The sequence below is a fragment of the Clinocottus analis genome, unplaced genomic scaffold (assembly GCF_023055335.1).
Source record: "Clinocottus analis isolate CAN_PGR_092001 unplaced genomic scaffold, fCliAna1.0.p SCAF_1, whole genome shotgun sequence".
NCBI lineage: Eukaryota > Metazoa > Chordata > Actinopteri > Perciformes > Cottidae > Clinocottus > Clinocottus analis.
The window spans coordinates 22,009,183-22,033,663 of NW_027175820.1; the positions used below are offsets into that span (position 1 = coordinate 22,009,183).

The following is a 24,481-nucleotide window of genomic DNA, read 5'->3' on the forward strand; positions in this document are numbered from 1 at the left end:
AGATTATTTTATTTGACTTTTTTGCTTGTATTAGAAGGATGAAAGAGTTGAGAGAAAAGAGTAGAACATGCCACAAAGGCCCAATGCAGAGATTTGGCATTAATTGTACCCATTCGGCTCGTGTGATGTTGAAGCGAGGGTTAGTAACACTGGAGAAACCTTCAAGAGTACGCTATATTATAATTATTCAAATTATACAACCAAACAACCCAGCCCAGTGTTGCCCACTCATTTCCAAAGAGCCAGCTCCAAAATCATACAATCCAGGGAGAAATCTGACAGCAGTCCCTTCAGGCCTCCCTTCGCAATTATCATAATGAATGTTAACAATGAACATGGCCATTCAAAGCACTCATGGCTGTCAATCTAGGAGCTCGAGGAAGACTCTGGTGACACGCAATGACTGCCGGGCAGACTGCGCGCAGGTAGACACGCAGCTGGGTTTATTACAGTCCTGCCACCGTCACAGATCACACATTTTAATCATTTTTGTCTGTTTTTGTCAAAGCATTTCATGTATCGATTGCTGGTTGAGAATTTCAACCTATATAACAACAATGTTTTTGAAAAAGAGGACCAGCACTAGATTAAACGCAAATCATATATTTGAACAAAATCCTCATTATAGTGACTGACAGCATGACGTGTAATTGGCGACGGTAATGGGAAGCTATAATGAGACACGGAGCAAAGTTTGAAGCGATGCCCTTTGCTGTACTCAATCCTCTGGAAGTCTTTTACAAGTGGTAATGACACTACTTATTTCCTCCCAAAGCTCATGTCATAATAACCAGTGGGTCAAACCGCCCGTGTTGTCACTGTGAGTAAAACGATTTGCGGCTCAGCTGCAGCACTAATGGCCGCTTCACTCGAGAGCCCTCGACACAAATCAATCCGTTATCCAAACTTATTCTATTCAGGGGCGCTGGAGTCGGTCCCAGCTGACATTGGGCAGAGGCAGGGTTCACCCTGAACAGGTTGATGGTCATCACAGCGTTATCGCGTTCACACCTTCGGGGCAATTCAGAGTCTCCAGTTAACCTGAGCTGCATGTCTTTGGACTGTGGGAGGAACCTGGAGAACCCGGAGGGAACCCACGCTGCCACGGTGGAGAACGCGCAGATATTACACAGACGTACCCGGGGGGGGGGGCGGGGGGCTCTTGCTGTGAGGTGACAGTGCTTTAAAGCTTGAACCTTAACCTTTTGGGGACTAAGCGCACCAAGCTGCGCCTATTCTCGGACACACAAAAAATAATCAAATTACGGGTTCTTTGGGTCCTAATCTTTCCAAAAATGGGTCTGATTAGTATGTGGGATGAAACACAAGTATTCGCACTAATTTGGAGTTCCTACAACGACTCAAACACAGGGAAAAAAGGTTGTTGGTAATGAGTTATTAAAAAAGGGGAACGGATACATTTTAATTAATGCATATTCACAAATCACAAAAGAATAATACATCTATACTTTAGCTACTTTATCCTCTTTTTTTATATATATAATACATTTTGCTTCTAAAACTTCTTGTTTTTAATCTGCAAGTTTTAATTGGACCGATACTTTTAATGTACTTTTGATTGAACTTGATTTCCTTTGCTAAAGTTAACCACCATCATCGGTGTTCATTACGTCGTCGTATTTATGCGATCGTCCACGAAATGCATACGCAATGAGGAGAGAGACGAACCTCTCACAATGAAACACAAACTGCGACTCCAGCCTCCTGCGGCCGCTCGAGAGACACTGCACGTGTTGCGCTCCAAGCCTCAGACAATCTGACCCACTTATCGACTCTTTATCCCACATTTTCAACTGTCAGGGATTTAAAGGAAATCTTTACGAGAGCGTTAGAGGGGAAGCTTGTGATTTTCGTCACTGACGCCATTTAATATGCTGGAGCAGTGGTGAGCAGGGGTCATCCTTCAATCAGAGAATCGACGGTTCGATCCTCGGCCCCGCTAGCCAGGGTCGATTCGTCGATTGGTCCAGACTACAGTGGATGAAAGTTAGCTAATTCTACCTTGCGTGGTAGCTCCTGTCATCACTGTGTGAATGATTCCTATTTAAAGCATCTTTAAATATTCAGAAAAGCGCTATAAATAAATATTTAAACCGAGCAATCGGTATTCACTCTGGTGATGACTTAATTCAAGACGCTTTTTGTCTTGAAAGTCTCTACATCTTCCACCTCAAACCAAAAACACATCTTTTTCGACTATACCGTGAATATGAAAAGTAGCACTGTCGTATCTTAAATGTTACGTACTGATGGCACTTTGTAGTTTAACTTGATTGAAGAAGTCGTACGTTGGCATTACCGTATGTTTTGTTGTCCAGTCCACTCTTCTCAGAAACGCCTGAATTTGTTCAAATTCGGCTCAAACGGTGAACTGGTTCGATTTTCGAAGGTCGAAGGTCAACACACTTTTGGCCCTACCAATAACAATTTCACACATATATCGATGAGGATCAATTGATGAAGTATTTCGGGAGTGACGTAGGTGTAAACTGTTAAAACTGGTTGGCGGCGATTTTTTTTTTTTAAATGCAGCACTCGAGCTGCGCTTCCACATATTTAATACTAAGGATGATTAGTGAAATAATTGTGTGCAAAAGTGGTCGTTTAGAGGTCGTTGCTGAAGTGTTGGTCCACTGACAGGAGCCGCAAACACTAACGCAACACGGTCAGCATTTATTGCGAGCAAACCCTAAGGCCTCTGCCGGAAACTCCAAGTCCATTACACTGGGGGTACAGGATATTTCCTGGCGAGGACCTGCCCATCTCAAAGGCTTCAGAAGAACTAATGCAGTGTGTGTGTGACAGCTTTCATAGTTGGAAGTCAACTTGACATCATTTTGAAGAATAAAACTGTATGTCTGTTTGCGTGTAAATAACAAAGAGACTTTTTAAACGGCGACCTGTACCAGACTCTTTTTGTCATCATCCTCCCCCTTCCTCCTCTCGTCCCTCACAGTCGCGGTTGGGGCTGGTGCCTTGATGATGCCCCCGTAAAGGACAAGCTGTCTCTGGACTCGGTGCTGCCGGGGGTTCTGTACAGCTCTGCCCATCAGTGTCGGCTGCAGTATGGATCTGGCTCCGTGCTCTGCGACGACATGGACGTAAGACTAAAATGCATTTCAAATAAAATCCATACCTCCATATGCGTTGTATGGAAAGATTGAGTGTCTCCGGTACTCTCGTTCTTTCCTTTCTCTGCTATCTTTTTTTCCTCCTTGGCTCTTTCTATTTGGCCTGTCTCGGTTTGTTTTAATGTCTCATGTCCTTGCAACGGCATCTGTTTGCTTCTGATTCGACCTGCTCTTCTACTCTAAAAGCTCTCATTGAAAAATGTCTCTTTATGTTCTCTGTCTACTTCGTTCTTCCCTGAAAGACCTACTTCAGTACAGCGTGTAGAGGACATATTGTGTCATACTCTAATTCGCCACAACACAACAACAACATCAACAAGTACAAAAAGTACACCAAATGGACTTAGTATTAAACAATTAAACCTACTTGAACTTAATTTGGTTTCTAATTGATTGAATATTGTATTTTGATCATTACTATAAAGAGCTAAGAGTTAGCACACTTTACTGTTTTTAACTGATCTGACAAAAAAAATGAAGAAGTAACTGTAATATAAATATCAAAACACCTGTAATGATAAAAAATGAGCAGCTCCCAGTGGAAATTATTCTTACTGGAACCAACATATTGTTGGTCTTCTTTCATTAAAATAATAATAATAATAATGAATTTGTTTCAGTCACGCTGTTTTAATAAGGCAACAAATTAACTAGAAACAAGTGTTACAAAAAAAATGATATCCTGAGGAAGCAATCAGTTACTGGGAGAGTTATTTAGGGAGCCACATTTTCAGTATCCTTATAATATTTATGTATTATTATAAAGGAAATCAGGACGCATGTCTGTGGTACAGGTCACTTCACTATCATGAGTCTTAAAACTTCTTCAATCTTCTGTGTCCACAACATGTTCAATATGGATTATTTAAATGGAACATGGCATGCCAAACTCCCTTCTTTTGTACTGCTAGTGCGCATACTTTATGTTATCAACCCACAAATTATGAAATAAGACAACCCAGCCAGCTTTTTATGAGCTGCCTGGATCAGGTTTGGCTCCGCGTCCTCTCTCTCGTGCAGGCTCATTAGAATACGCAGCCTCCCGACTGAGAATCCCACCCACGGCTTCAGAAACCTTTGCAAAGACATGCCATTATTTCTAGCAAGCCAATCAGACTGCGCTGGCTTCTGTACAGAGACGGGCGTAAAATGGAGCCAGTGAATACAGGTTTATTCAGACACTATGAGGAACATGCAGTGTTTTTTTTTTTTAACATTAAAGCAGGTTAACATGAAACCCAAAGTAAAAGTATGAACCTGAAATTTGTTTTAATTATCTGGGATTGAGGGCATTTTTATTTTATTCTGGATGGACAGCAAGCAACTGTGCAGCTTCCACAACCCTCTGCACTTTGCTGTATCGTGGGTTTTTTATGAACACCTGCGCACACCTGCTGATGAAGGCAAGGCCCGTTTATTTGTATAGCACATTTCAACAACTAGGCCATTCAAAGTGCTTCACATCAACCCATTAAAAGCAGATTTAAAAACAGTTAAGAAAACATTAAAACAGCCACACAAAAAAGGAAAATTGAATAACAGTTGCACTGCAGTTTAAGAAATAAAAGGCAGTAGTGAGATGCAGCATTGAGTCTGGTTCAATAAAAGGCAACCGCAAACAGAAAAGTCTCCAACCTGGATTTAAAGGAGCTGAGGGCATCAGCAGACCTGCAGCTGTCAGGGACCTTGTTCCAGATATGTGGAGCAGAAAAGCTGAACGCTGCCTCTCCGTGTTTAGCTCTGACTCTTGGAACAGAAAGTAGACCAGAACCAGACGACCTGAGGGGTCGATCACAAACATATTTAGGCTCACAAACATATTTAGGCCCTAAGATCACAAACATTTAGGCCCTAAACCATTCAGTGCTTCATAAACCAGCAGCAGGATCTTAAAGTCAATTCTTTGTTTGACAGGAAGCCAGCGCATGAAGGAGAATCTGTAGGTCCCAGTCTGGATTAAAAAAAACCTTCAGTACTATTGTAGAGGCTCAAACCTTTGAGACATAATTGACTGTCCAGCAGTCTGTCAATTGACTGTCGATTATGTCTCTAAGGTTTGAGCCAGACTGTGACCTACAGATTCTCATTCATCAGTGTCACTTCATTTAAATACTTGGCACTTATAAATTGGTTGAATAGAGCCTCATCTTACTATCATTTTACCAATTCTAGAGTGGACTTTAGGTCACTCTGTGCTATTCTGCCATCAGCAATTTATAAAAATGTTAATTTAGATGACACCTCAACAGCGGAGCGTAATCTTTCAAATGTCGATCTATCAGGAATAATCTCATCTCTGGGTGTCACCACTGAGACGTAGCCCATCTTATTTTAAATAACCCAGACTGGAGGGGAAGAAATAGCACTGACCTTTTGTTGGGATTGTAACACTGTGTCTCTGGCCGCATTAAAACCAAATTAAGCATTGGATTAACAGATTGAAAGGAAAGCTGTGTATGCATTTCTACAGCTGCAAAAGTTATATCATTCAAGAAGTGCAGTGTGAGTAGAACATCGATGAGTTTAAAGGGTCCTTTATGCTCAGGTTTTACGCAGATATGCAAACACGCAAGACCCGCATGGGCCCCTTGCGTCGTCCCGTCAGCCATCTTGCGTGTGTCGCCCCAAATTTCGGACTGTCCGTCAAAGCTACGCGAGCCGTTCGCGGCGCGCAAGACTGCGATTGGTCTGCTAACCACGTCCTTTCTGAGTCTCGCATTTCCGGTTTCGTAGCATAATACCGCCGTTTTTAAAAGCCAAAGCAGAAACACAAACAATGGATCCCGTTGAAGAACGTTTGGCTGAAGAGGTCCTGCAAATATGAGCGTTTATATAACCCGTCTGACGGAGTATAAGGACACGCAGATGGCGGTGAATTCCTGGAGGGAGATATCGGTGAATGTCGGTGTGCAGGTCGACTCTAAGCGGTCGTTGCGCCGCCTACTGTTCTGGAGTATGAAAAAGGCGGGAACCATAAACCAACACGAGTGCGTTGACGCAACTGCGTGGCCAGCCACAGTTGCAGTTGCAAGAGTGTGTATCGCCGTTAAGGCTTAAGTTTTAAACCCAAGCACTGTGAAATAAGTAACTCTGGCTTAGGTCACAACTATTAGATTTGTAAATGCTAAAATGTAATGCTAAAATTCCTGTGGCTTTATTTCAAACATACTGTGTACTTTATTGTGGAGGGACAACACAGTTGTCATGAACATCGCTGACTGAAGATTCCAGATTACATTACTTTGAAAAGTAACATTGTTAGTTTTTTTGACAATACAATCATCAAGGAGAAAATCTTGTATTCTGAACAAACGCGTTTGTTCGTTTGCGTAACGCGTTGTTTGACCTCGTTGGAAGGCTTCTTTGTTCGGAGGCGACAGTCGAAGGCCGACTGGGAAGCCGGCCTGTCGAAGAGTGAAGGTAGGCGTAATGTCGTTTGAATGTGGGGATAGCGGGGGTCACCTTTTCACTCCTGGGAGACCTTCGTAGTGTTGTGCTCGCATGAAAAGTGAGAGAAGTTGTTGTGTCAAAAAAGAATGGAAAAAGGTGACCTTAATGAATAATTGGTTGTGCAACAATATGAACAGGCACGCCCCCCCCCTCCCCTCTATAATCCGACATTAGAAAGCTGTTGAGGGAGGAGGTTTCAGAAGCGATTAAACCGTCTGACAAGCAGGTCTGAGGGATCACACTGGAGCCTGAAGGGCCCCGTGTGTTTTTCTAACCGCCCACCGGCTTAGAATTGATATGTTCTGTGTCTGTAAGCGGCTCAACGCGGCCCGACAGAACTTCCATCCCTTTTTAAGCACGGGAAACTTTCTTAGGACATGAGCTGGATTTAAACTGCCTGCACGGGCCAAAAAAAACCAACAAAAAAAACGCTCCTCTCGCCGCGTAGCCGTGACCCATGGTCGCCGTGACGCGGGTCAAATTAGAGCACCCGGGTTGAGATTTTGGGAACGTTACCAAGCCGATGACTAACGAGGCATGAAGCCGTCTCATTGTTCAAACTCGCTGCAGAAGAATCGAGTGGACTTGGCGTGACTGAAGGATCATAACGATGCACACACACATTTGTTTGACACAGGATTTGCATAGACGGACTAATTACGGGGAGTCTTTCCTGCGATTTGTGTTTGAGTAGATGCGTTGCAGATTTGATATAATCCCGTCTTCATCCAAAGCGTCTGTCGTAAAGCTTTGTAGGGCTCCTGTGTATTATGCCTGCAAGCGGATCTGAATGATTTATACAGGCCAGAGCAGCAGGAACGGCAAAGAATTGCACAGACGGAGACCACACACATGTATTTTTCCGCCAGTTTCCTTAAAGTAACAACACAGTGTGTCTCTATAATTTGTTCCAGCGTGTGCACTTTTTACAAGCACCGCCCAGGATCGAAAAACAACTGTGGATGCTTACACACTCACACATTTCACACAAAATCCAATGCAGTAAATACCAGTCACTTTTGTTCAGTTTATATTTGAGTGATGGCTGTTTCTTTTTATAGCATACTGTACGTTTTAATGTAGCCTGCGGAGCTTTCCCGTATGTGAACATCGCCACGTTCATGTCCAGAATTAATGATGTGTATCATTACGCTCGAAGGGGATGGATACGAGATGAGGAGCTAGTTTTCCGTCATGAAGCCGGAGGACATAATAAAGTCATTTGATTGACATAACCTCTTCTTTTCCCTTCATGTTTCATACCGTCGGCGGTTGTGTGTATCTCATCAATACCGTGCTAGTGCACATACATGTGAGTCCTCATGTGCATGCCATGCGATACAAAAGGGCGCCAGGAGTGAACAAAATCTCGCTGAGAGGCGTAAAAATACTCTACCGAGACATTTAGATTTTCATGTTGACAAATTTTAAAACGATTTCATGTCCGGTAATCTCCTTAATTATCATTAAGGAGATGAGATAATCAATGCATTTTATATAACCTGTTTAAATCACATCCCCAATTCATTAATCATCTTCACGTGAATAAAACATTCTTGCCTTTTAACGAGCTTTCTTTCATCATAATCACACGGAGCACAAACCAGAGTTCAGGAACCGCTGACGCTCACTTTCATGATGAGTATGTCCGTGTTAATAGCTGAAAGCTCACTCAAACAGAGGTGCGCTTCAGCCGTCTCTGCTGCACAGCTTGATGGAACAGATGTGACGCCTTTGATTTTGTTTCAACATTAAAGTGTACAAAATGCTTCATGCACTAGAACTTTTGTGTTGAAAGCACGAGTTTCTTCAGCGTTTTAGAAGCGAAAGGAATTGTTAACTTTTGCATTGTATTCCACTTTTTTATTGAGAGTTTGTCATTTCTTATCTTGAACTTTTTGATGTTGTTGTGCAACCGTATAAAGAGGGAATTTTCTTTCATGGCTGCTGAACAGAAATGAAACAGAACGGCGTGTCTCTGTCCTTCAGCACACACTTGTGTACTGTCCAATTCACAACAACAGATGACTAGATAGGAATTGTGGCCTTCTATAACGTGCTGCTGTTGTGCTATTAGTGCATTTGTCAGAAGGTTACATGGACAATAGCTGTGTAGTACACATTCATGGGCGTACTGTACGCTGGTATGTCTTGATTGTTTTTGTGTCCTTGGTTCAATGGATTGTTGAAGTTGCTCCAGACTCAGTTGGTTTGAGCATCTGAAAGAATCAACACAGTCTTTCCCACTCTTTCTTCTGGTGTCATCAGTCAGGAGACAGTTGGGGATTATTAATTGGAAAATAAGATAAATATTTCTCACAGATCCCTGTAAATTGTTGCCTTCTAAAGGTCCAAATCGCCAAAACACGTCCTAATCTGCGGGTATAACGATTGGGCGCCAAATGCAAACGCATTCAACACAAATGTCAAGCAACAGCAACAGGAAGGGGCTCGGATAATTGGAGCAATCTGCCGAGGAACTTCTTTACAAACATTTGACCTTTTGGGTGTTATCAGTCTTCTTTACCGCTGTGGGAAAGAACTGCTTCTTATTGGTCGTTCGATTCATTATTATTGCGAATAATAATATTGTTGCTTTTCCCAGTGGCACTGAGAGCTCGACACACTCGTAAAGCGCTTTAACCCTGCATGACATCATTCACCCTTTCACACACTGATGGAAGGAGCCACCATGCAAGGTGCCACATCAGTATTATCAACCATTCATACACAATTCATACACCGTAGACGCAGCGACCGGAGCAATTTAGGGTTAAGTGTCTTGCTCAAGGTCACATCGAACCGCCCATCCTCTGATTGAAAGACGATCCTGCTCACCACTGAGCCACAGTCGCCCCCGAACACTAAAGCGAAGGAACGTGAATGCAAATCGACCAAAGAGTCGAAACAGGACAAACATCTTCAGCATCCAGGCTGATAGTTTTCACACCAAATCTGCATTTCAAACATTATTTTGTTTCCTATCCATCCCGCATCAGTACATAGGCGGACGTGTTGCTGTAGTAAGACACAAATCTCTCTTTGCTTTGCCAGGACGTATGCAGCACTCTGTGGTGCACTGTGGGAACGACCTGCCACTCCAAGCTGGACGGCGCTGTGGACGGGACCAGTTGTGGGGAGGCCAAGGTGAGTCTCCCATCGCATGAGCATGGAAAAGGAATGAGATTGTCATTGATCATTGTGATGTTGTTGTTGAACGCCATCCGTGTTCAGGCTCTCTCAAGGGAAAGGGGTTTATCGTGGGAGGCAGTGTTGAATCTCATTACCGTCAAGGTCTTGACTGTTGTTGTGCGTTTGACGGTAAAGAACCGGACGCCTCACGGCGGCGGGTCGGCAGAAGCCCTCCGGGGCAAATTTGTGAATTCGAACTATACAAAATAAATTGAAATGAATGAATAATGTAGCGACACAAACCACCGTGCCGCGCATTTCAGCTAAACAAAACAACGCAAACAATTTTGTCTCAGTGTTCAGAAAATATACATGTAATGTATCAGAGTGCAAACGGTTTAGTATTTATTCTCGACAACATGGAAGAAGGCAAACCTTAAAATAACAAGAAGATACTGAAGATACTGCCTATCATATTACTGCATAATATACTGTCTATACTGTCTATCATATTATCATCACACTGCACCTTAACTGCTTCTTTTGCAAACTCCATTTTCTTGTACGTTGTGCAATAACAATAAAGTTGAATCTGATCTGGAAATGAAGCTCGCAGTTTGTCTAAATGTATTTAATTGGGTAAATTTCATTTAAGCGCCGCTGTTTGTTTGTTTTTCCTAGTGGTGTTTCGGTGGCGAGTGTGTGGCACTTGGATACCAGCCAGAGAGTGTGAACGGCGGCTGGGCGTCGTGGAGCGAGTGGTCGGCCTGCTCGAGGACGTGTGGGGTCGGAGTGCGCAGCGCCCAAAGAGACTGTGACGACCCGGTGTACGTTTCACTCTTGTTTTTCACTATTGTTTCACAATTAAATTAGTGTTGTAATCCTTTATCTGCGAATAATGAGGCTTAACTATGAGCTTGTTTCACTGTACTGAGACTTAGATGAGTGAAGACACTTTGATATCACAGAATCAGGGACGGATTTGTTTGTCTATTTGATTGATTTGTTGACTGAAACCAATGAAAACTGCAGATCTGAAACGTCTCCTCTTCACGAGACGATTTTCCGACCGTATCGCAAATGTTTGAAAGTCAAAGAGCAGAGCAGAAAAACACTGTCTTTGACGATCCAACAGTCCGAAGCACAGAGGGAAGTATTGTTTGGGAGCGAGACGGAGGTACAGGATCTGCAACACCACGCCGTGTGCTCGAGACCTGCCCACCTTCAGAGACCTCCAGTGTGCTCACTTCGACACCGTGCCGTACAAGGGCCGGTTCTACAAGTGGGAAGCGGTCCTCAACAGAGGTGAGCAGGGTGAACGTCGCTGAGGCTGTGGCGGCATTTAAAACGGCGACCTTTCGCTCGTCGCGCAGCATTCATCACAACTTTGTGTCTCCTGCTTTCGCGTCTCCCAGTCAGCCCTTGTGAGCTGCACTGCCGCCCGCTGGACGAGCAGTTCTCCGATAAGATGCAGGAGACCGTCGCTGATGGGACGCCGTGCTACGAAGGCAACAAAAGCAGAGACGTGTGCGTGAACGGCATCTGTAAGGTATCGACACCGTGCCGCCCGTTCCACACATCCTTTGGAAAATGGGTTTCTTTCACTTTATTTTTCCGCCCTGGTGTTCCTCTTTTCCGTGACTCTGCTTTGTTTCGTGACGCGGTACAGTTGGTTTGTTTTCTCTGCCACACTGCGAGTGTTGCGCAGTTGACATTCTGCATGAATATGAGCTTTTTTGATAGAAAAACACGGCGTCTGTTATCTCGCGGCTCTTGCCTATCACCCGGACGCCAGAATGCCAGTCACTGATACCGACGTTGTTTTTGATACTGAGTGGACAGCAATTACAGACTCTCTGGCTCTGATTTCATGACATTTTGTGACATTTATGACAGGAAACCACATGTCTTCCACCTTTTTTTTTTACCTGGAAACCATTTGGGTTTTGAAGGGGTCGCTCGCCAAATCAGCATTTCCAAAATTGAAAGAAATAATATAACACTATTTGCCACAATAGGTAAAGATATAGTGGAGTGATGCCACACTGAATCAATATGTAATTCACCTGTTTAAACTATACTACGGCTTACTAAGGCGTGGCCACTTTGAGTGACAGGAGGGTGCTATTTAGGGTCGCTAGATGCTAACTGTGTCCTCGGCCGACTATATTTTGAATTATGATCTTTTAGGACTAACCTTTTCTATATTTCGATCCCATATTGCACCTTTAACTCAGTGAAGGTTGTGACAATCACAATAAAGCAGCAAGGAACAATATTAAGGATTACTTGGATTTCCACTTCCATCTCCTGTCTCATCTGAACAAGTCCGGGGTAGATGAGGTGAGGTGAGGCGAATGAACCAATCCTGAAGGGTTCATGAAGACTTCATGATGACAAATGTCTTCATGATATTCAGTTCCCTCAGTGCAGCTTTTGTGCCTGTTATCTAACTGCACCTTTGTTGGGTAACGACTAACGCGCCGTGGGGTTCATCTGATGCATGTGTGTTGTAGAATTTAGGCTGCGACTACGTGATCGACTCCAACGCTGTGGAGGATCGCTGCGGGGTGTGTCACGGCAACGGCTCCACCTGCACAACTGTGAGGCGAACGTTCGACGAGACTGAAGGACTCGGTAGGTTCCTCAATCTCTCCGTTCGGTTAAAGCCGACAACTCTGCTCCGTCTTCACCACTTTGAGTTCACTTTATGACGATGTGCTGCATTCTAGGCTATGTCGACATCGGGCTGATCCCCGAGGCAGCCTGGGACATCCGCATCGAGGAAGTGGCCGAAGCCGGGAATTTCTTGGCGCTCCGAAGTGACAACCTGGAGAAGTATTTTCTGAATGGAGGCTGGACGATTCAGTGGAACGGCGAGTACAAGGCAGCCGGGACCGTGTTCACCTACAAGAGGACGGGACAACTGGAGCACCTGACGTCTCCGGGGCCCACCATGGAGCCCCTGTGGATTCAGGTCGGGCTAACGTCTGGATTTTCACGTTTTGAGTTTAGAATACTGTGACCAGAAAGCCAACCCTAGCACGCCAGATCACAAACAGGAAATATGCGACAGTTATAGATTCGAAGTGCGTATCATTCTTGAGATGTCTCAGAAACGCCGCCGAGGAATTTGCTTGAATTTTGGCACAAACCTTCACTCGGTCTCGAGGTTGAAGTGATTTCAAATTCTAAAGTCACCCTGACTTCAGAAACCACTTCTTGGCCATAACTCAAGAATTCATGTGCTAATTGTGACAAAACAATAGCATCAAATGATGAAGCGATGACATGTTGGTGGTAATTCTAGTTTTTTGATGCCGTCTTGTGTGCTACAGCTTCTCTTTCAGGAGAGCAATCCAGGAGTGCGGTACGAGTACACGATTAGTCGAAACGTCTCAGAAAACAACAGCTCTGCGTCCGTTTTCTTCTGGAAATATGGTTCATGGACTGAATGCAGTGTGACCTGTGGAACAGGTAAGAGAACCAACTCCAGATGCTTGCTATACATACGTTTGTAAGTTAACTGAGGCAGAGAGAGAGAAAGAGAGAGACTGGCTGGTAAACTATTGGTTCCTACCTCTGAATGTGGGAGGAGAGGTTCAACAAACGAAAAAAAATGTACCATCATGAGATTACAGAACATTCGAGGACAAAGTGTCCACGGAAAGTACAGTAACTGCTTTTAGCTGCTGCCATCAGCAATGTTTTATTACAGAAGCCATTAGACTTGTGCATTACCACATTATGAGAGATGCTCAGTTTACCGTGTATATAAACCAATAAATACACATAATATGTTGTAATATGTGTGTTGTGGGGTTGATTCTGTGGGCCAGCGATGGACTGGCTACTCCTATTAAATAGGAAACTATTAATGCATGTGTTTCTAACATATTTGTCATATTATAATATTTTATTTGTGTGTCTGTGTGTGTGTGAATGTATTGTTTATACATACTTCTGTTTGTGCTCTGTCTTGCCTTGAATTACCCATCAAGGGAATGCCAGGACGCCCAGATGAAATGTGGGCTGGAGATTAACAAAAGGGTGTATAATTATGCCGGATAACTTGATCATTTTGGGGAACTACAACTAATTTGAGGTCTGCTTCTTGGCGCGTTCACGCCGGCGTTTGTGGTCACCAGTAACAATCCGAGCAGAAGAAATCCCTCCGCGACTGTTGCTGCTCATTTCTCCATCCAGCTTTACGCCTCACACACCCGCTGGCGCGCATCCTGTTTGTGATGGTTGGGCACATCAAAAAGGTTCAGCTGTTACACATTGTCTCACTCGGCGGGTCAAACCCTTTATCTTTAAATTGTGTACTCGGTATACAAAGCTTGACAGACAACTGCTCACAGAAATCTGTGTTGTATTAAAGTGTTTACGAAGAAAAGCAATCATTGACGGCTGAATGTGAACGCTCTGATCTTTCTTTTTGTGAACAGCTTCATATGCAATTCCAGTATTGCTCAGATGTACATTTCATTGATAAGCAAGTTGAGATTAGATAATTGGATAACGGGGCAGTACAAACTCTACTGAGCAGAAACCACGTGTCCGTTTTAAAGATGAAAGAAGCTTTACAAGGCGTATATTATTTTTTTCGCGCGTTCTACAAATCTGTGAGAAGTTATTTATCGATGTGGGAGGATTTGTTTTCCCTGATTCACCAGAGGAGCTGCTGGTTCTCATCTGCGTGACGGGCCTTGAAGATCAATTAGCAGCTTCACAGTGTGTGTGACGAATAAAGGCTTTGAAAGCTTGTCCTAAGTGGTGAACAGGAAAGCTTTTGAAACAAGCGTTACATAAAAAAGATTAAGTCTGAGTGTGTGTGTGTGTATATATACTGTATTTATGTTTTGAAGCCAGCAACTCTGTTTAGTGTCTACACTGGCTTTCGTACTTTAATTGTTACTGTACAGGAAAAAGCATCCCCACTTTCTTTCTTTTTATGATATCAGATTATTCCAAAAACAATGTTAGTTCATCACAGAATAGTCTGTCGCTGTCAGTCGGTCTACGAAAGTTCCCACAGTTTCCGTCGAAGGAGGCTGAAATTTGGTGTGCAGATCAAATTTGTGGGTATGAAAGTGTGTGTTTCTGTTCATAGCAATTGAGAAAATAGGCTTATAGTGACAGCAGTCTTTGAAGCAAGAGCCCGTAGTCTTAAACCACAAGATTGGTGGTTTGATAGCTGGCCCACTCCTGTCCTCATGTTCAAAGGGTCCTTGAGCCAGACGCTGAACCCACAGTGTTCCCTGTGCACTTTACAGTCGCCCGCTGCTCCGAAATGCTCTGGATAGTTCAAATGCGTAGGTAAAATTTCATGAATTTGACGATTTCATTATATTGTATGTTCATTTTAAAAAGGAGCATAACATCTATCGGCTTCATGCACCATGCACTGTTTGTCGTGGACTTCTCTCCAAGCAGAGACACACACACACACACACACACACACACACACACACACACACACCAGTACTCATAAGTCACTTACCGTTGGTCCTAGACTCTTGTGAGGAGCAGTTGAGAGCTCCTGTTTGATGGTCAAGTATGCAGATGTGTATACATGTACCTCGTTGCAGCTACTGTGAACCTGCACTTACTTCCTTCCGTCTCCATTTGGGCTTCGATGTGACGTAGCGGTCTAGTCCTTCAAGAAGGTGTAAATTGACTCCAGAAGAGGCCTTACGGCGGTGAGAGGTGTCACCTGCTCTGATGGGATGGAAGTGGCAATAATAGAAAAGGGTATTCTGGAAAGAGCTATTGTGAATCTTTCGCAGCTTTTAGAGTCCCTTCATGCAACGCTGCCTCGACAGGAGATTGATTTGTGCTGTGAAAAATAAAAATGTGTTTATATATGCCTGTATATTTGTATTCTACCTGGTGCCTTCTAGGTACAAGGCTATTATTAGGAGTATTGTGACTAAGATGAATTGGATGCGACGAAATGTGTTTGTGCGTAACAAAGGTTTATCTCCCCTCTCACTGCTTTTTCCCAGGTGTTCAGAGGCAGATTGTTCACTGTGTGGAAAAGACAACCGGGATCGTGGAGGAGCACTTCTGTGATCCTCTAACGCGGCCCGACGATAACCGAACCAGCTGCAGCAAGGCTCCATGTCCAGCCGTGTGAGTTTACCCTCGGGAGATTATATACAAAATGACACCAGCAGTATGCACACAGATAAGAACACAACGGCATTGGCTATTATGATTTGTTTATTGGGACAGAATAATGTAAAATATATATATCTAATAATCGTTCATGTCCATGTGATAGCTGCTTTGATAACAATATTACATGTTTCTTTGTTTCTTTCAACTCGGGCTTCGCATTTGCAGTTTCGCAACTTGCCTGTCTGCTTCACTTTGATTGCTTCAAATGTCAGATACATGGAAGGTCAGGTGCCATTGTGCTACTTTAATAAGATCTTAACACGGCCTACAACGATCAAAATGCCAAAGTTCACTCTTCAATGGGGGGAGGGAGGGTTTGCCATTGCAGATTGCCAAAAAAGTGCTTGATGACGATAAAATGAATAAACTCTCGGGAGATTTTCCCAGTGGTAACCGTGAGCAAAATGCAAATGTGTGCCGAGATCTGCCAAATGTAATCCTAATCAGACTAAATTTGATTAAATGATGTAGCCTTTCAAAGTGCACATTGCTCAGAGAAAACATGAGGAGAAACCACTGCTGGCAGTTTTCACTCCACTCCTCTGACAGTCAGTCTTCCTCCCACACATTTTCTTGCAGCTTGTTAACGTTCTGGCAGCACCAGTAATGAAACGGCTCAAATTGATCTCAAGCGAGGATGTTTAAATGGATCAGCAGCACCCAGATGTTCCTTTCTCCAGATGACGTAGGAGTCACCGCCCACTGATTCTCTGGACGCTACAATTAGTCAGCATCATATTTGTCTTGTTGGGAGTTCTTTGCATAATAAAGGGCATTGCCATTAATCAGTAGATAGATAGAGCGTAACTGATTCACACCTTTTTTTATATTACCACCGTAAAAAGCCAGCAATGTAATCATTTTTGCTTTTTTTTTTTGCTGGAATGTGGTCTAAGTAGCTAACATCGTGAGACATGGACTGAAGGTTTTGACTGGCAGAAATCTCACCATTAATATTAAGCAAGACGTGAGACATATGCGGCTCATCGTGCTCTTAAAACCAGACACACGCCTATAGCTTCCCGAGCAAATGCAGGGAGGTGTGGACTCTCCCCTTTTTATTCAGTAATGTTTTTTCGACACCTCAAAAAAACCCAGCATGGACGTTGTGTGCTCGAGAGAAATTAAACTCACTGAGCTCACAGCACAGCTGCAATATATTGTCCTTTTCCTTCACAATTGTGCCAATAAATTGTAAATATTTGCTCTTTTTTGTTGCGTCTGTGTGTGTAGATGGTGGGTCGGGGAGTGGCACAAATGCTCGGCGAGCTGTGGGAGCTTGGGTCTGGCTAAAAGGACAGTGCTGTGCATCCAGGCGGTGAGTGCTGAGGAGCAGGAAGCCCTGCAGCCCAGTGACTGTAAACACATCACCGAACCTGAGTCCCTCTCCTCCTGCAACACACACATCCCCTGCCCAGCAGACTGGACCACGGGCAGCTGGTCCAAGGTGAGTCTGAAATGGAGTCGGGGGGTTCTGGTGCGTCTGCAACTGTGCTGCTCGAAAATGTAAGGCACGTGCAAATTGCTCTTGATGAGTTTTTACAGACACTTTAAAAGTTTCTGAAATGGTATTTCTGTGAATGAATGAAATGAATGAAAAGTACTTTATTAATCTCCAAGGAGAAATTTGATGTTTTAGTGACCAGAGAGAAAGTTGTTCATGCTGTGATTATCTAGGTCTTTTGTAGTCTGCATTTCTTCATTCTCATTGGACAATTTTCCATCTCAAGCTTGTCCAAATACAAAAGTGAAAGACTTGACTGACAGACAGACACAACACATTGCTGAGAGCCAGCATATTGTGTTGCTTCAGATTGGGTCCAAAGTAACTACACAGAGGTCACGTTGATTGTATTTCTTTTTCATCATGACCAACACACTTTTATGGAAGCGCATTTCCGCCACAAAAAAAAAAGAATTAGGACCAAAAAAAATAAAAATTAGGACCAAAAAAATGTTTTTAAAAAAATAGGACCAAAATAAAAAAAAGTGTAGGACAAAAAAAATAATAATCAACTTTTTTTTTTGACGAAAATGAAAAAAAACAAACACATTTTTTCACATATTTCAACACATATTTCATCACTTTTTTTTTGGTCCTAATTTTTTATTTTTTTGTGTGGCGGAAATGGGCTTCCATACGCTCTTTATCAATGTTTCCTCAAACTGAAGCATGTGTATTGACATGTTATGTTTGGTGCTAATAAGCAAATGAGAGCGTGCCAATATGTTTGTTTCAGTCTCCGTCTCAGATGATTTATGCACAAGGAGCTCGTGCTGTAAGAATCCAATTTAGCAAATCTTGATGAACTTCTACCCTCAATTTTAAAAAGTAATAGCTCGGCCTAATCTGGTGTTTGTGTATTTTCTCCTGTGCAGTGTTCGCTGACTTGTGGAGGCGGAGTGCGTCGGCGTAACGCCACCTGCTCCAGAAACACCGGCGTGGACTGCGACCCTCAGAAGAAGCCCCTCGCCGTGTCTCCCTGCTCCGTCCAGGACTGTCCACACGTGGTGGATAACTTTGGAGGCGTCGACTGGTCCGGAAGTGGCTGGTCCAGCAAAGAAGTGCTCAATGAGATCATCTCCATACCTGAAGTCAAACCTCCCCCCAAATACAGCCCCACCAGAGCCCAGCCGAGAAGTAATAGTAATCACCTCAACAACATTGTCGAGGGAGATTTTCACTACCACAATAACCTTGAAAATGTCGACCGGTCTCCGGAGAACAGTGTTCCGGTTGATGATTTTTACTACGACTACAATTTCATCAACTTCCACGAAGACTTGTCGGATGACTTTGACGGCGACGGAAAAGATTCAGGGGGCGGTCACGGAGTGGATGCTCCGCCGGAGGCCGAGACATCCCGCAGAGCGGAAGAAAGTGACACCACAAAAGCTCCCGCAGACATTTTTACGTTTCCAAAGGCCACCGCCTACACTTTGAAAACTGAAGAGCCACAGGAAAACAATCCGGACGATGCAAAGGACAACGTGAATGCAGCAATAAACGAGTCGATGCAAACGAATTTAGAAGATTTGAATGACCTTCTGTCTGAGGATTATCTTCTGCCGGTGTCTGCCACCCGTCCACCGCTGGTGTCCACATCTCCTGCGCAAACACGGCAAGAGAAACGCGGGGAGGATGTGTCGTGGCCTGAAAAGCTGAGCACGATGCCTAGTCTGGTTTCCACAACAGAGGAGCCGACTACACACAATGTGAAATGGGAGCAATATGGAGAGCAGGCAGATAATAACGATGACATTTTCACTGAGGATGTCACCGGCGCTTCCACTCCCGCACACCGGACCGATATCAATGGCACTTTCATTAAAACACTAAGTGCTCGGGAGACCGAGGGGGAAGATGATGATTACAGCTACGATGAAAAATTGATGCTCGGTCCGGATGTCTCTGCAGACCAGGAAGAAGTGGAGACTCCAGCGCCTGTTGGCTCTCCTACGCCAGCGACTATAATTCAGGTTCAGTCTGAATTCCAGCTGGATGAAAGTGCTTCAGAAATACCTCAAACAACCAGTCAATCGACAACCGCCTCCACATTGGAGGATCTGGACTTGGATCAGACTCCTTTTGATACAGTTTACACCACTATTGAGGGTCATTCGTGGGATACAGAACTTGACTTCGGTACGACCTCACCGCCTGCCTCCGAGGCCTCCGCCCCTCTCCGTGTTCCCTTTCCGCACATCTCAGGTAACCGAGAGGCCTCCGATGACTCCACGCCATCGACTGGAACAGAAATCATACCTCCCACAAACCTGGAGGGAGCCGCTACGCCTGCTGCAGCTGATCAGCTGCCAGCTGCAGGGAAACAGATACCGACACAACCCCCGTTCGCTGGAGGAACTGGAACGCATCACGCACCTCAAGCGCCGGCGTCCGATTCGGCTGATTTTGACTACAACGAAATAGCCGTCCTCCCGATGGCGAGGAGCAGCGGCGGCGGCGGCAGCGCCGATCCCTCCTCGTACCAGCCTCCGACGAACGCGGCGACCGCACCTCAGCACACGGAAGCACCGACACCTGCCGGGCCCATTTTACCAAGCCATCCACCCATTCTGTGGCCGCTTCCGGCGCCGACGTCCGCCCCAACTTCAGTCCCTACCGCCGCCGCCTTCTGGGTCACCGGCAACTGGAGCGCTGTGAGTCTGCATTAATCCAGACTTTCTGGTGTTCCACTTACACTGTGGGACGAGGCGCAGCTGTGTATCATTATTATTTTTTTCCCTACGTCTGCTTTTATTATGCAGACACAGCGTCTAGTTTTGGCCCCTGCACACATTTTGTATTCTTTGGAGACACCGTTTGACCTGAAGCTTGTGCTACTCATGTCAATTCTCGCCATTCATTTGTATGCCATTTTCACGCCACGTTAGACAAACATCTCATGCGTTTTGCATCGTTATCAGCGAGGTGTCTGACGCACGCTGGAGCTGTTTGTGCATCCAACCCTGTAGTGTGCTCATGTGTTACTACATCTTTTGGTAGTGCTCCACCAGCTGTGGTCTGGGTGCCATCTGGAGGACTTTGGCTTGTAGTCGTGGCTCTGACTGCGATCCCGCCAAGAGGCCCGCGCCAGCCCAGCGATGCTACCTGAGACCCTGCTCCACATGGAAAGTAGAGGAATGGACTAAGGTGAGACCATTTGGATGGATGGATGGATGGATAGATAGATGGATAGATAGATAGATGGATAGATAACTTTATTGTTCTCCTATGCTAGTGGTTCGCAAACTTTTTCTGTCTCGCCCCATTTTGAAGTGAGACTCCTCCAGCCATGCTTTTTTAAATTAATAGTTTAAAAAAAATCCCTTTCAAGTAAACCAGATTGCTCCATCTGACAACAACTAATAACATGTGCACTCACTTTGTTAAAACAATGCAAATAAAGTTATGTATGTGCAAAAAAAAACAACTAATATTTGGCAAAAAGATGACCAAGGAAGCCGGTTGGATCCCTGTTTTCTCCCCATAGTTTCATGTTGAAGTGCCCTTGAGCAAGACACTGAAGCCACAGTGCTTCACAGCAGCGCAAACTTCCTTAATTACTAAGGATGATGGGTAAAATGCAGAGAATAATTCCCCTACTGTGGGATTAACAAAGAATTCTTTAAAAAAAAATAAAAAATTTAAGAATCTGCATCTCCCCTCGCGCCCCACCTGTAATACCTCCGCGCCCCACTCGAGGGTCACGCCCCGCAGTTTGAGAACCACTGATATAAGTGAAGAAACCCATTACAACCTGTTGCCTCAGACACTCTACTGCTACTATACACACACTACGTGTACACGCAAGCTCCAGCAGGTCCTGTTGTTTGAGTAACAATCCTGTCACATCTTCCTCGCAGTGTTCCAAGAATTGCGAGGGTGGCTTTAAATCACGAGAGGTTCAGTGTTTCGACTTGCGGGATCAAAGGCCCCTGCGACCTTTCCACTGCCGGGCCATGTCCTCCAGGCCTCACACCCGAATGACTTGTAACCTTCAGCCATGCCTGGACTGGTACACGTCCTCCTGGGGGCAGGTGAGTAATTTAAAGCGAACAATGAGAGTCATTGTGGGGAAAAAAGTTTCACACATTCTCTGGTTTTCTGCTCGAAAGGTGGAATTCCGCTGGAAGCATGCCTTTTGTTGGTTTTTCAAATGAAATGGTGGCAAAAGTAATAAAAAGCTGTCAGAACATTTGTAACACTGTACAAACGAGATGCCATGTTCGAAAAGGATTAAATGTTCTTTATATATTGCTGCACTCATCTTTCAAAGCATACCATAGTGTGCAGTGTATCCATTTTGATATATTTGTCAAAGCATGTCTTCCTATCTTCCTGGTAGCTATTAACCTTCTAGCATCAGAGCTTAATGGAAATCCACTTCTCACCAGTATTTCACCTCTCCAACAAGTGGACTTTTAAACCACTCCATCATCATGCAGCCCGACTCCTCCATGCTCAACAATCAACCTGGTCAAGGCAGAATGCACACACACAAACGCATGGATCGAATCATTTCTGTCATTGTGTGCGTGTTGTTCAGTGCTCTGAGTTGTGTGGGGGAGGTGAGCAGCAGCGAATGGTAACCTGTCCAGAGGAAGAACGATGTGACGAGGACCTGCAGCCCAGCAACATCCAATCGTGTAATAGCCAGCCATGTGCTCAGTGGCTTACTGGATCGTGGGGACAGGTACACACACACACACACACACACACACACACACAGTTCGTATTGAAATTCTATAGTATTCTTACCGTTTGTCACATTAGTGGCGGCAGTATTTTAATAATGCAAATGTACAAATGTACATTTGCATTATTAAAATACTGCCGCCACTAATGTGACTAATGTGTAAGGAGCGTAGGAATGAATGCGGCACACACGACTTCTCTCTTTGCCTGCACAGGTGTGTAGCACCAAACATTTCTCCCGTGACACTGACAGCCAGTCACCTTTAACCCCTCAACACCCGTTCATTACCACGGCTGCGATACCTGCTCTTAAAGGGGCAGTCACCCGTATTGTCAGCCATCCCACTACTAGACCTTAGTGAATTATGTCCAAGTCCACTACACAAAGATGATAATATGTAACTTAACTGATTTGGGATTCTTTCTCCCACATTATCATTTATGCTCCCTGTGGTTTACACACAGTCAAACAGCTGCGTGCAGATGTTTCATGCGTGACGCACGATGGGAATTATGACCATTTTCCAAATTTCCGGTCGTCCTTCTGTCTGCTACGCATGACTCCAGTCAACAAAGACAGGTCTTTAATTATTTTTAGACCTTGAACTATGTCTGCAGAGACAAAACACCACCGCTAGGAGTCTAAAAGTCTTTACTCTGCACTCAGTCAATCAAAAGACATGCCCAAGGCCTCATGTGTAACACGATTACCTGATAATCATTGAACATGTTTCAACACAGAAGCAATTGCAATCAAACTGTCTTCTTAATACTTGAAATATGTCAAAATATTCAGTGTTGCTGAATTTGGCTGACACCAAGTAGCCCGATCAGTCTCTAATTCTTAATCTGGATATCAGCCGGTTGACACCGGATCCCCAGAAATATTGCCTTTTGCCCCCCCCCCTCCCCTCCTGAGGCTCATCTGCCTTCAGGGATTTAAAAGACATATTTTGGCAATCCAAAACTATGATGACTGTCAGACATGAATGACATTTTTGTACTAGCAGGCATTAAAATGTGTTGCATGCAGGACATTTGAACCCGTCGCTGAACGTTTCTCTGCAGTGTTCGGCTTCCTGCGGCGGCGGAGTGGAGCATCGACTCATCAAATGTGTGAACACAAAGGCTGAGACGGACGAAGAGGTGGATCCAGCTCAATGTGACCATGAGCTGCACCCTGAGAGCACCCAGAAGTGTAACCTGCAGGAGTGCGAGAGCGCCCCCTCTGGTGAGTGAATCGACAGTGAAAATGATACCTGCTGCACATCAGCGTGCAGCAGTTGAGCCTCGCAGACCTGCTGACACGGCCGCGGGCTGTCGGTCCTATTTTGTGGAGTGTTGTGCTATATTTTGACTAAAAATGTACAATGATGAGTCACACACGCTCAAAAAAAGCAATGTTGACTCTGAAAATTGTAAAACGTGTTCACAAATATGAAAACAGGAACATATTGTTGTGGCGTTTCCTTCTGTAATACTAATCATATGTTTCTGGTGAGTTCTTCCATTTCACACTGCAAATGCTGTAAGTCATTTTTTTCTGCTTTGACACACTGTTAAAATTACGGCCCCTGTGACTGAAGTGTGATTAGAGCTGCTTGGCATGTGGGCGGATGTTAGTGACAGAGCCTGTGAAGGGTTGGCGAGCGAGAGGGGAGTCGTTGCGCCCATCGTTAGCGATAATAGCCGTGTTGTCGTGCGGGCGAAGCGTTTAGGCCGATAGCCTCGTCGGCCGCTCTTGCATCCATTACATCTTGCATGGCATCTTAATATGCACTTTACACAGGATAAAAAGGTTTGATCTTAATGAGCTGTGGGTAAAAAGCTCTGTTGTTTTGACTATTTATGCACGCCGGTGGGGATATTGAGTGAAATGTCAACGTAGAGCAATAACCAAGACCTCCAGCATAAATAATGGTTTTGATTCTTGAGCATTCAGACAAGATTAACTGAAGGAAACACACAGAATGTACAAAGTTATGGGCTCGATTTCTGACTTCATCTTTAATCCTTTATAGTCACAGAAGAAAACCTTCCTCTCGTTATATGTAACCGTTTGATGGCACCAGATTCCTTCACCATATGCAGCAGTTTGCGTTGCGGTACATCAACAGCAGCATTGATGTCAGTGGGAATCCACCAGCTCTTCCTCTAATCATGCCACATGACAAGACCAGCGGAAAAGCTGACAACAGTAGCCTCAAACGTCTTCTTTGTTAACCAGGGAGTGTAGAAAAAAAAAAGAAGAAAAAAATCCCAAGCAACTTGGATCGAAGACATTTGTAATCAAAGCAACTATTCACACCAGGACGACTGTGTGTTGCATGTCTTCCTTAGCGTGAAACACTGCATACGTGGC

At 44.4% G+C, this 24,481-nt stretch overlaps 1 protein-coding gene across 1 annotated transcript in view; it reads left to right on the forward strand.

The window, feature by feature from the left end:
• Nucleotides 1-24,481, forward strand: part of LOC137782101 (A disintegrin and metalloproteinase with thrombospondin motifs 7) — a 55,611-nt gene that overhangs the window by 22,106 nt on the left and 9,024 nt on the right. Inside the window, exons 9-23 of the mRNA XM_068571209.1 lie at nucleotides 2,978-3,122; nucleotides 9,657-9,749; nucleotides 10,416-10,561; nucleotides 10,870-11,039; nucleotides 11,150-11,283; nucleotides 12,251-12,371; nucleotides 12,467-12,711; nucleotides 13,073-13,211; nucleotides 15,746-15,872; nucleotides 17,154-17,367; nucleotides 18,300-20,081; nucleotides 20,428-20,574; nucleotides 21,288-21,461; nucleotides 21,971-22,117; nucleotides 23,188-23,350. Of these exons, the coding sequence (XP_068427310.1) occupies nucleotides 2,978-3,122; nucleotides 9,657-9,749; nucleotides 10,416-10,561; nucleotides 10,870-11,039; nucleotides 11,150-11,283; nucleotides 12,251-12,371; nucleotides 12,467-12,711; nucleotides 13,073-13,211; nucleotides 15,746-15,872; nucleotides 17,154-17,367; nucleotides 18,300-20,081; nucleotides 20,428-20,574; nucleotides 21,288-21,461; nucleotides 21,971-22,117; nucleotides 23,188-23,350 (3,947 nt within the window). The remainder of the gene's footprint in view (nucleotides 1-2,977; nucleotides 3,123-9,656; nucleotides 9,750-10,415; nucleotides 10,562-10,869; nucleotides 11,040-11,149; nucleotides 11,284-12,250; nucleotides 12,372-12,466; nucleotides 12,712-13,072; nucleotides 13,212-15,745; nucleotides 15,873-17,153; nucleotides 17,368-18,299; nucleotides 20,082-20,427; nucleotides 20,575-21,287; nucleotides 21,462-21,970; nucleotides 22,118-23,187; nucleotides 23,351-24,481) is intronic.